At 36.7% G+C, this 12,146-nt stretch overlaps 2 protein-coding genes across 3 annotated transcripts; both read right to left on the bottom strand.

The window, feature by feature from the left end:
* Positions 1-2,089: 2,089 nt before the first annotated feature.
* LOC114521086 (tripartite motif-containing protein 2-like) lies at positions 2,090-8,198 on the bottom strand. Of its 2 annotated transcripts, none has more exons than XM_028541501.1 (3): positions 8,063-8,198; positions 4,063-4,735; positions 2,090-3,895 (listed from the first exon to the last, which is right to left on the bottom strand). In XM_028541501.1, the coding sequence occupies exons 2-3, from the start codon at positions 4,649-4,651 to the stop codon at positions 2,328-2,330; spliced, it is 2,157 nt and encodes a 718-aa protein (XP_028397302.1). In that variant the 5' UTR covers positions 4,652-4,735; positions 8,063-8,198; the 3' UTR covers positions 2,090-2,327. The 2 variants fall into 2 exon arrangements, with proteins under 2 accessions (XP_028397302.1, XP_028397310.1); XM_028541509.1 differs by lacking the exon at positions 8,063-8,198 and adding an exon at positions 6,810-6,849.
* A 348-nt stretch (positions 8,199-8,546) lies between these two features.
* Positions 8,547-11,938, bottom strand: LOC114522048 (quinone oxidoreductase PIG3-like). Its single transcript, XM_028542665.1, has 5 exons — positions 11,575-11,938; positions 10,723-10,754; positions 10,172-10,516; positions 9,584-9,780; positions 8,547-9,186 (listed from the first exon to the last, which is right to left on the bottom strand). The coding sequence occupies exons 1-5, from the start codon at positions 11,913-11,915 to the stop codon at positions 8,992-8,994; spliced, it is 1,110 nt and encodes a 369-aa protein (XP_028398466.1). The 5' UTR covers positions 11,916-11,938; the 3' UTR covers positions 8,547-8,991.
* Between the last annotated feature and the right edge of the window lie 208 nt (positions 11,939-12,146).

Below are 12,146 nucleotides of genomic sequence, written 5' to 3'. Positions count from 1 at the left end.
AGGAAATGAGGAAGATGGTGATGTCTCGTTATTTCAATTCTCGCGCGTGTTGTTAATGTGTTCGGCGCAGAAACACGAATTTAAAAAAGACATGCAGACATGACTGATGAGTTTCAGTCGTAATTGATAAGTGATCACGTTCAGTTTGCGGTCTCATCTGATCACTTTACTTCGAGTCTGTGTTTGCTTCTCATAAGAAGGAACTAAAAGAAGCATCTTCGCAGCAAATGTAGTATGACAAGAGTAATAGACAACTATTACTACCTGTTTTGACGAAGGCCGTCACATCGAAACGTCGAGAAGTCGAGTTTGCATATTTTAAGCAGTTGTTATACCGCATTTGATGATGATGCGAAGTTGTTTCTCAAGCACCTTCAATTCAATTCATATATACGTAACATACCTATGACCGGTTGCTATATATTTATCATCGTTGACGTTGTCGTGAAAAACAATTTACACACGAATCACGGCCATCAGTTTCTTCAAAGTGTTGACAGTAAACATTTTTAAACTATATATCGATGTTCAAATTAACCAAACAAGTAGTGTAATCTACACACCCGTCGATATAGAAATAAGATAACGAAAACGAATTTTTGAATTGAAAGTTTGCTAAACTACATAGCAGGTTTTAAAAGCTTAACCTAACATTTCCTCTCAAGGCCGACTTTGTATGTATAAGAATATCGATGTATATGTGTAAGAATATCACGCTTTAAAATAAGTTATGATATCATCCACTTCATCCTATCATCATTTCCAGTCGAATCGAATCAGAGGAATACGCCGTGTATTTTACTCTAATAAAAACAAACCCATGCAGCTTGTTTGTGGTTTAGTTCCGCAAATATTTAATGGTATTTCGTCTTAATACTGTCGGCAAAAGTCGGTCTAACTTCATTTTTTTTTGAGGGAACGATACATTAGTATAAGTGGAAACCCAAACAAAAACAGACAGAAATGACGTCTTGGATTTTTGTGTTATTGAGTTATTTATTGGAAGAGGCTTCACCGCAGACCGCTGCTGTAAGTCGACAGCGCTGATATATTTCTACGAATTTTAATGTATATCTTTGTGACTTCACTGAATTTCTAGAGACCGTTGAACCAACTCCATGCATATCCTTCACTATCAAATAGGGTGAAATTTGGCTGATATCGGTTAAAACATGTTCTAAATTTGGTTATCTTGGTTATACTGACATTATCCAGCGAACCATATATATTCGGTTTAAATATGCATGCAAATTCTGTAAATCTGATTATTTTTTTAAAGTTGGGAATCGAAAATCAGCATGAAAATAAATACTCGAAAGTTCTTTCAGTTCTTGTTCCGCATTCCACAGATAGAACATTTCCTTATACTTTGGGCTGTTGTGGAATCTTCCCACGATTTGAGTTCTCTTTCATTTGTCCCAGTGACGCTGCATGCATGCAGTTATATTTCAGCTGTTATCGTTCTGAATGTGCTACATGCATGCAGTGTGCCCGCAATTCATATAGCCATAGCCGGTGTACGAGACGGGTTGCGCAACCTAATCCCCAAGGTATCCTGGAACTAGGCCGCGGAGGGGTTACATGCAGTCTTCTCAAATTGGGACAATTTGTGATAAATCATTTCTTTTGAATAGGCGGAACAGTTTGGGTCTATTTCGTCCTTTGTGTGTGCTGTATGCAAGTTTCTTTTTCTTTGTTTGTTAATGATGCTATAATCTACATGATACTTTAATTTGCTTTTGTCTCCTATTCAACGCATTTTTGCTGTTCTTATGTTGGAACTGCATAAAATATATAACCTTTCAAAATACATGCAAGCTCCATGCATACAAATGAATCACCGTTGGGTTCGAAGTTTCAGGAAAAGAATCGGTCCTTATGTCATGATGCACAATATTTCTGGGAAGCGAGAAAAACCTGAATTTTTTTCATTTCACCATGCAGGTTATTATATATAGGACTATTACCCTTGCAAGATGATTGCATCACATCTAAGATAGAATGAATACTACGTCATGCTGGGCTGTTACATAATAACGGCTTTATACAGTGACAGTTTGTATTTCTTAGTATATTTATACATGGCTATATCCTACATTGATTTTCTTAAATTCAACATATAGCTGAGGAAAAATAAGTGCTTCCTTAAGACTATGGAATATATATGTATATCTCGTCCACAATATAAAGACCAGGAGAGACTATATATATATACGTCTTCAGAACAAGTGTCCCGGCTTTTACCATTTTGTATATATTAAAACGCATGCAGCCAGCCTATACTGAGATTGGAATAGACTATATATCATAAATCTTGATATATGCTCTCACAATAAAACTACTTCATCATTGTCACTATCCGCAACCACTACAAAACCATCCAGAGTGACGGCGAGACCTTTAGGATAGCTTGGACTTTGTGACTTATTAAGTGGTTTTGAGATGACAACTTTGTTCTTTCCGTCAGCTTTGTATACCTGTATCCTGTTGTTGCATTGATCTGCTACAATAACGTGACCCTGATGATCTGTGGTAATCCCAGTAGGATACTTCAATTTCAAATCATCATTATCCCCGCTGAACTCAAAGAGATATGAATAGCTTTCGTCGAACACTTGCACTCTGTGATTGCCGTTGTCAGTGATGTAGATCTGTCCGTTCGGATGTGCCGAAACGTAGTATGGTTGCTGAAATTCACACGGACCACTCCCTTCCTTGCCAAAACTGGTTACATAATAACCGTCAGTGGAAAACACTTGGATCTGATTATTCTTTGTGTCTGTTACGACAACGTGCCCTTTACCATCGATACATAAACCCCATGGTCTTTTTAAAAGGGAGCTTCCACAAGCGAACGTACTCAAGAACACCCCTTCTGATGTGAAGCACTGAATACGACTGTTGTCTTTGTCACAAACATAAATCCTTCTGTCATTCACCGCAATATCAGTTGGGTTGTTCAGCTGACCGTTTTTAGAGCCGAGACATCCAAACGACTTGATAAACTTCCCATCTCGACTAAATATCTTGATGCTATGATTATGGCAGTCAGCAACAAGAATTCTGCCTTGATCGTCAACGGCAACCCCACATGGTAGTTTCAACGATAATTCCTTACCTGAAAGAATGAACTTACTAATGGACAACATAGGTTTTTTTATCTTTTCGTAGTCACGCTGGCATACAGCATGGACTTGATAACGTGGAGTCTTAATCGGTTCACCGTACACATGAATTGCAATGCTCAAGACACCGCTGGCGATGGAGGAATATGTAACCGTATACGTTCCGTTGTCGTGATCTGTTACCCTGACCCTGAGAGGACCCTCCTCGCTTGTGCTGGTTATCTGAGCTTGCACGTCATCGCCTCCAGTATTGAGCGGAATACCATCTTTTCCTCTTAAATTCACCATAAAACTCGAATCCTTTCCAACCACTGCTCTTCTTAGCCCTTCCCCACAGGCTTCGCATTGACTCGGATCAACGGCAGAACAGATAAACTTGCCAAGAAGCTGTTCGGCCTTTTCTGGAGAATTCATTGTTACATAATAACGACAATGTCCTTCAGTCTCAGGGGGAGTGAGGCATTCTGTGCGACACAAATCGTCTAATCTCTTCCGAGCGAATTTCTCGAAAATCAACAGTTGCACTTCATCTCCGTCGTTTATAGCAATTTCTGTAAAACGACATGTTCTCCTGATTAATTCGAGTCGATTGTCAAGTCTTTCCTTATTCCTAATTAAAACATCCTCTTTATTGGAATAAATTCTATCCACGTCTTGTAATAGATCTTTCTCTCGATTTCTGAGAACCTCCATAATCACTTTCGTCTGCGCCTTGATTTTTTCCGTAATGTTGTCTTTCTCTGTCTTTAAATCTCTTACTATTTCCTCCCCTGTAATAAGAATTAAACACATGCAATCACGCATGAGGCGACTGTGAACTCTCGCAGAGGGATTGTGAAATTAACTATCTTTAAAAACAAAAACTAGAAATAGTTTATCAAGCTAGTGTTTGAAATAGGATTTGATTATACCTCGTGCAATAATATAGCAAACTTACCTTGGTCAAGTTGCTTCACAATACGATTAGCCTCCACACGTGAATTCTGGATATGTGTTTCTAAAGATGCTTTGTGTTTTTTATACGCATCTTTGGCATACACGAACTCATGTTTCTTGTGTTGTGTTTGAATACATTCTAAGCAAGCAACATCCTGACAAGTTTCGCAGAAATACTTTAGGACATCACGATGACCTTTGTGACACACTGGTTGGTGATGCCCATTCTTTGTGAGGAAACGTTCTTTCTCATCCAATTTAGGTGTGATGGGTGATAACAAATGTCCGTTACAATTTATTCTATGTTTCCTGGTGCAAGAAGTACAGAGGTATGCATTACACACATCACATAATGTCGCTGCAAACTTTCGTAACTTTCCTGGAGCTCTGTCGACTGTACAAGACGAGCAGCGAGGATAAACGAAATGTCGATTCTTCTCGCTATCATCATTGTTTGGAGATTTCTCGTTTATTTCCTTGAAATCCTTTACGGCATTAAAGCTACTTTGAAGGTCTCTTCGAGAGCGACACGTTGCGTTGATGGACGATTTATTTCTTCGCGGATTCATTGCTTGAAAATTTTCAGTCATTATATTTTGGGGTGACGAATGCACCCGTTCCGTGATGTTCTCCTCACAGCTTGAATCAACTCTCTTAGAAACTGTTCATGTTAACTATAAAGAGAGAAAGGTTAAATAGTTGAAAGTCGACATAAAACCTATTATAATATCACTCCTCGCCGTATATGAGCTGTTTCGCAATCTGATTGGATAAGCTGCAACCTACAGTACTCGCTGCACATACTGCTCATCTATGGTGAGTATAGCGAAAACATCACAGTGAGAATTTGTGAAGAGAATTTAATAGAAGTCTGCACACTATAAAACAAATTGTCAACTATACCAGTGAGGCAGTGACTTGCACTCGTCATATCAGTATGGCTGATATATAGCATCGGCTTAAGCCCGCCGCACACGAGAGCTATCAGCTGAGCTAAGTTCAGCTAACGACCTCGCGAGGCAGTGAGCTCAGCCCAAAAACCATCCGTACACGAGAGAAACTTGCCTCTCGAGACGAATTCCTCACGAAAAACTACCCGCACACGAGAGTAACTTGCGTGGTCTTTTTTAGCTCAGCTAATATAGTAATAGCTCACGTGTACGGCGGGCTTTCATAAATGACTCGAGCTCATAGTATAAGTCATATAAGTATAACCATAGTATCAGTCAAACCTACTTTGTCTTTGGTCAAAATAAAACATAAAAGTCCAAATTATTAAAAAATAAACGTCGATGTTAAAAACAATGCCTTAAAAATTTAAACAAAGCCAGAAAGAATTGAAGATGTGAAACGACACCTTAATAAAGAAATACAAGTCGCGTTAATCTTCTTGCTTTCTTTTAATTAAATATCATTAACGTCCATGTAAAATCGCTGTGTGCAAACCTATACATTAATTATATTTTAGTTTTAATTACTTCATATAACCTTCAATCTGTGTATACTTATACAATTAACACGCAGAATTTGTTGACTCAATTTGTATATGGCTTGCTATGACACTCCATTCATTACCAATTGATAAACGCCTAAAATTTAATTATCTGCCTAGCTACTGAAGAGCATTACAAACACTATAATATTAAACTCAAACAAACTACCCATGCGCATGCTCAGATGCAAAGTTGCTAATCTCTGTTACTATTTTAATGTTTGCGAATTATATCCGGCGGCTAATATGTGGTATTGACTGAACAAGTTTTACAGGAAATTGACGCTGTTGTAGCTTAAGACTGTTAACTTCCCAAATGATAGTTTATGCTAACAAAACCTTTTTAATGTTATGAAGGGCATTTTAATATGAAATTCAACATGTAAATCAAGAAGTTGTAGTTGTTTCACTCTGCATGCATGACCTTACAAAAAACTGAAGCCCAAGCAAGCATGCGTATGCAAATACCGTAGTAACATGTCTAGAATGATAAATCATTTAATCACCTATACATGTGGCAAGAAATAACTAAATGCCCGCCTCAATTTTTTTTAATAATGAAAGCATTTACAAGACCAGATATAACCTAACAGGCTCCAGTCATTAATTGTAGCCAATACAGTCATTCTTACACCGACATTCAACATTTATGAATGTACGTGTAACCTGTTCAACTTTGATATTCATACCTAAAGAGTGACTTTCCTGGTTATGAATTACGACGAGAACTCTTTATACCTATGAGTACACTTGTATGGACAATTTGAATGAAAATTCAATGTCACAGCACGTATATATACTTTCAAATACAGCAAGAGCTAGGGTAGAGAGCTCTCGCTCAAGATACATGCAATTCCGCAACCTAGTTATACTTTATCGTATAACTTTATACTTTATCATGCATATAATTTCACACAAGCTCACTTGTTGCCAAAATGTGCAATTTAAGTGGGATTACTAACTTGTATATGTTGGTATGGTGATAAATATATAGTTCCATGGCATGGAACCAATACGGTGATTTTTAAACTTTTTTCGCCGGAACGTAGTATTATATGCTATCCTCTATAGAAGCAACCATTGGTTTTATAACATAAGACAAAATTGTGACTAAGTTTTCGTTGTTTGGCGTACTACATGACGCAGCCTTGTTAATTAAACAACAAGCAACTCTATATTCAGAATTAAAAATTTTATATATACAATGATACGACTTGGAGAGTGGACAGGAACTGACCAACAAAAGAAAACTATACCTCATAAAACGTTTCGCCATCTGAATACTTCGTGTTACAGTTACAGTTGTTGTTAAGTTAGAATTCTTGTGCGGTATACATGGTACATTATGTATAACTTCAGCTACGGAATCGTCCTTATAGTGCATGTATACGCTTTCGTAGTAATCTTTCCATGGCCTTATAAACACAAAGCGATATCCCTCATGACATATATGTAATCTCCTTGGTAATCCCTCAGACATGTTGGCAATCAAGACAAATTAGACTTTGATAATATTTAAGAAAATACTATATTAATATATATTCGTGAATTGCTGAAAATATTAACATAATTGCATTGGTATATATATAGTTCAGGCATGTGCACCGACTATAAACCTGACTATAAAAAAGTGATCTTATATACAAATTTCTGTACGAAATATATATTTCTGTACAAAAAATAAAAAATTGCAGGTATTGGTATGAAAGCCATCTTTAACATTACACAGATTTCATGCTGAAACATGCGTACATGCATGCCTATACCTCGAAATGGATATATATTTCATGAATATTGTGTTCTTAATTGTTGCAGGTTGTCGTCATTGGTATGCAGTGCGCACAACGCACGCACATGAACGTTTCTTTTCAGCCTTTTTCCACTGACTTTTGACTCCTATCAGTTCAAGGTACGATGTTCATATAATCATTAATTGCTTTATATTGGTAGTATGTGCACATCGATCACTTTCTTATAGAAAGGAATGAATTTCACTATGGAAACATTCTATAGGTTCTGACAGTATGGAAATATGTCTTGAATGCAGTAAAGATGAAACCTTAGAGGTTTGACAAATTTGCCAAAATGTGAAATAGTTATAAAAATTACGTACTCAAAAAATTATAATACTCAACATTAACTAAACATTAGTGGATAAAAGCTAATGAAAACAACACTTCAATCCTCACATTCTGCCATGAAACGTCCAACAAATACTTTTGGACCATAGTCATACAGTCTACCGTAAAAAGCCTGCTGTGATCATTATAAATTTGTATTCAGGACACCAGCAGTTGTTCAAAATGCTGGGAATGAGGGGTATTTGTGGAATGAAAGAGCGGCCATTTTTACACCACTAATCCCTGTATTCAACCAAGTGTATTCGCCCGTACTTCGAGACATATCAAATACACATTGAAAACAAAATATCAACTATTAGATGCAGTTATTTGCAATACCAGGATATGTTTGTGAAGGCATATACCATGCAGCTTAAATAAACACATACCATATGGAAAGTGAAAACGCAGTTGCTTCTGAACACAAATATCGTCTCGGCGTTCCTAATCTGCGCCAATTACTGCAGACATGCTACGCGACAAGTTATATAATCATTTCAATACCAGCTCTGATGATAACGATTAGTCTTGTGCAACATGTGTGTAGTTATTCCGCATTACTAGCAATACGTTTGTCTTTGCATGATTTTCAGTCAAGTTTCCACAGAACGTTTGCCAAGAACTACCCGCCAGAACTAAACAATTTAAATTTCGCAGCTGTTGTAATTTAATCCTTAAATTACTTCAGTCTACTTGACCATGGCGCTTTTATATCGGTAATTGAAAAATTATGTCACAGTGAGCGAATCATCCTGCATCGTAATATCAATAAGGAGCACATGCATGAGATGATTGTTTTTCGCACTGTTATACAATTCTTGGTTTGAGATATCTAACAACTATGTACGATGAAAAGTTCAGAGCTGACCATAAAAAAAGTACCAAGTGATTTGCATTGTCAATTTGTCTGGTTTAATAAGTGACAAGTTTCTACAGTAGTTAATAGTTATTCTTGGCCAAACTCAAAGGAGATGGAAGTTAAAACAGTAATACAATAATAAAGAATATATTCGCATTAAATGCATGTTGTTGGTATTCTTTTCGACCTAAGGGCCTTCGTCAGGAGAATTAGTACGAAGGCCCATAGGTCGAACGAAGGCCCTCGGTACGAGCCACGAAGGTCATTTTATGTCGAAATGTCGAGTCTAAGTGTTTTTGTCTATTTTAGGCAGTTGTTATACCACATTTGACGCGTTTGTTGTTTGAAGTCGCTGCCAGGCTGCTCAAATGAATATAATTTGTGATAACAATCGTTAACAGCAACGGCAAAATCGTTTTAAGTAATCTAATAATTTTAAAAAAGTTTCAGTAAAATAATTTAAAGTTCTTCCTTAGCATTTTCTTCTCTTACTTCAACAACAATTTTCCCAATGTTCATATTGCTTTCCATCATCATATGAGCTTGTTGGATGTCCGTAATTTTGAAAATTTTGTCTACTATTGGTTTAAGCGTTCCCTTCTCAAAACCAGGCAAGGCATGCTTACTGAAAGCTTCTACCAACTGCTTCTTGTACTGTAGGAAAAAAATGCAAAGGATAATTAAAATCGTCTCACCGATAAACTAGTATTTACATTTATATCGATACAATGTCCAAAATTTTGAAATGGAAAGCAAGAAGTTGAAAGATAAAAACTTCCTGGTTGAAACTCTGTTTACATTCGCCCACGCCCTTTAGAACAAGGTCTTGAATCTCTTTTGGAAAAAGCTTGGCATCCTCGTGAGAATAATTAGGATTGGCGGTTCTGCGTACCGATCGACAAGGTAAATATTAAATATAATTTGTGTAATTTTGTTTACGGATTTCTGAGAAATTGGGTTACAGCAAAGGATTGGAAAGTTAATACGACAGAAAACATTCAGAATGTGCAAATTCTGTGTTTTTGTTTGTAAAGAGAACAAGTTGGTTCACCTCAAGCGATCTACTTCTCAATGTGGTTGCGATTAATGACACTCGTTTCCGAAGCAAACTGGCCAGAAATCGTCCTTCAACATTTGCACCTCCAAGTAATCCGTACAATATCCATCGTCCATCGATTGCAATACTGGCAAGATTTTTATCAACAAACGAGCTTCCAATGCAATCCAAAATAACCTCAACTCCGGCACCTTCATTTTAAAGAAAGAAAGAAATACTGTACATATTTAAAGTGCATGGTGGCAAGGATTGCTGTTATGTTACTGTGAAAGTATTCGTAACAAATGTGAAGGCTTTTTTCTTGTCAGAAAGGCATTGAGACAAATTTTTTTAATTCAGTAGGGTAAAGTTTTTCATAAGTTCTCAAGATAGTTTACAATGTCGAGTGTTGCTGCATTGTGAAAATTATGAAAATTAACATGGATTCTCAATAGTTCAGTCTATGTCTATAGGTTAGAACTTGGTATTAAAGGGTCTAAGGTTAATTTAAGAGAAATGATTTACTATTTTTTAAAGGAGGTTCATAAAATTGCTCAACCCCACATGTTCCATATAGGACTATATGAATTAACATAGAATTACCATTTGTTTTTTTAAGCACCATTTCTGAGAAATCCTCACTTTTGTAGTTGGCTGTTTGCTCTGCCCCAATTTTTTCAGCTACATCCAACTTTTTCTGTGACCCTGCGGTGGCCAATGCATGAGCCCCTGCAAATTTACTCAGCTGTATTGCTGCTGTTCCTACTCCACTTCCAGCAGCATGCACTAATACATGTTCACCTGACTTGACATCAGCTAACAGATGTAAGAGCTGGTATGCAGTGAGCCACACTTCTGGAATTGCAGCTGCATCAGAGAGGGGAAGGTTTGCTGGAACTGGCATAACTAATGCTTCATTCACAGAAACAAATTCTGCATAACCACCACCTTAATTTGTAACAAAAAAATTGAATATTATTTCTAAGCAATGGATAGTACTCCAGCTCAAGCATGCCAACAGCATTGAAATTTAAAAACATACAAAATCATTCATCTACTACAGGCCACCTACCATAGCAATAATTTTTTTTATCTAGTGCTCACCTATTAAAATTTTTACTTTTATGTACATATGTATAAGCAGTATAACTTACTTCCAAGAAGGGCCATAACTCTTTCTCCTTTCCTGTGCAGAGGAACACAATCATGTTACATAGATACAGTCTATTACAGAACTATTCAAGAAATCCGATGCCCTATAAAGTTCTTGGTGACTACATACATTCAAGATGTATTTTTTACATATCTTTGACATCCTTTTTATATATGACATACATACATCTCATGAATGTATAAAATTTATTGTTTCATCATTTCGAGCAATCCGTGAATGGGCATATATTAAATACCAGTATTATCTCTGGTCAGCACAGATTACATCTGTACATCTTAATTTCATCCTCTCCTCTGCATAGTGTTACATTATCCAGAGACCATTATCAGAATGGTGACTTAAAGCCGTTTTCCACTTCAACCATATCGTAATGTAACATAGCGTATTTCTTTTTTTCCGAAGCATTCAACCAGAAATAATGACTTTAAAACAATGAGATACGCTTTGTTTCACTAAGATATGGTTGAAGTAGAAAAGAGCCTTTACAGTAGTGTCTATCACTGCCAGTGTACAGCCAGTCATCTATAAAATTCTAGTACAATTTACAGTTACACCATTTCATATCTCCACCTCTCTCCCCTCACTAATGGACAAAATGACTGCCGAAATGACAGCCCTGCAAAGCAAGGCAGTAAAGCTGCACTCAAACTGATGGCCCAGCACTGCATGGTGCCCATCACTTTTTCTGGCACAAGTAAAGCATGACGCTTCCAAATTAAATTAAACACGGCGCCCAAGAACGGGCACTACCTGTATCACGACAATTACCACTATAAAATGAAAACCAGGCTTTAATAAAAAAAATGGCTCTATAAAAAGCTAAAACACTAACCTCCAATTCTTACTGCATTTTGGACTAATATCATCAATAACTCCAGCTGCTTCTAAACCCAAAATGTCTGACTCCCCTTTTGGAGGTGGATATAAACCTTTCCTTTGTAGTATATCGGCTCTGTTTATCGAAAAATAATGAATTCTAATTAAAATGTGTCCATCTTGAACACTTGGTTTTGGAACATTTTCAACTCTCAGGCCTTCTGCTCCGCCAGCTTCATGTATAACGGCCTGCATTGTTTTCTCTCCAGTTATTAAATTAGGAAAAAATATAAATGGGAACAACAAAATTAATAAATTGCAGAAATATGCATTTATAAACTTCGTCACTGGTGGCATTTCTCAGTGTACCAGCATGGTAGCAGTACTATCCAGTGATTAGGCGAGACCAGTGGCCAACCTCGTACCCAGTACACCATGCATGCAGTGAGCTATATATATAGTTTTATAGTTTTTATATTATATATTAAATTTTTCAAAACTAATGACTTTACAGGTTCAAATGCATTGTTTTAAAGAATTTTCGAACGTCGAAACATTGACAAAAGTTACGATTTGAATTACAATATA

The sequence above is a fragment of the Dendronephthya gigantea genome, unplaced genomic scaffold (assembly GCF_004324835.1).
Source record: "Dendronephthya gigantea isolate DGI-Jeju-01 unplaced genomic scaffold, DenGig_1.0 000000F, whole genome shotgun sequence".
NCBI classification, from domain to species: Eukaryota; Metazoa; Cnidaria; class Anthozoa; order Malacalcyonacea; family Nephtheidae; genus Dendronephthya; species Dendronephthya gigantea.
This window is presented reverse-complemented; position numbering and strand designations above follow the sequence as displayed.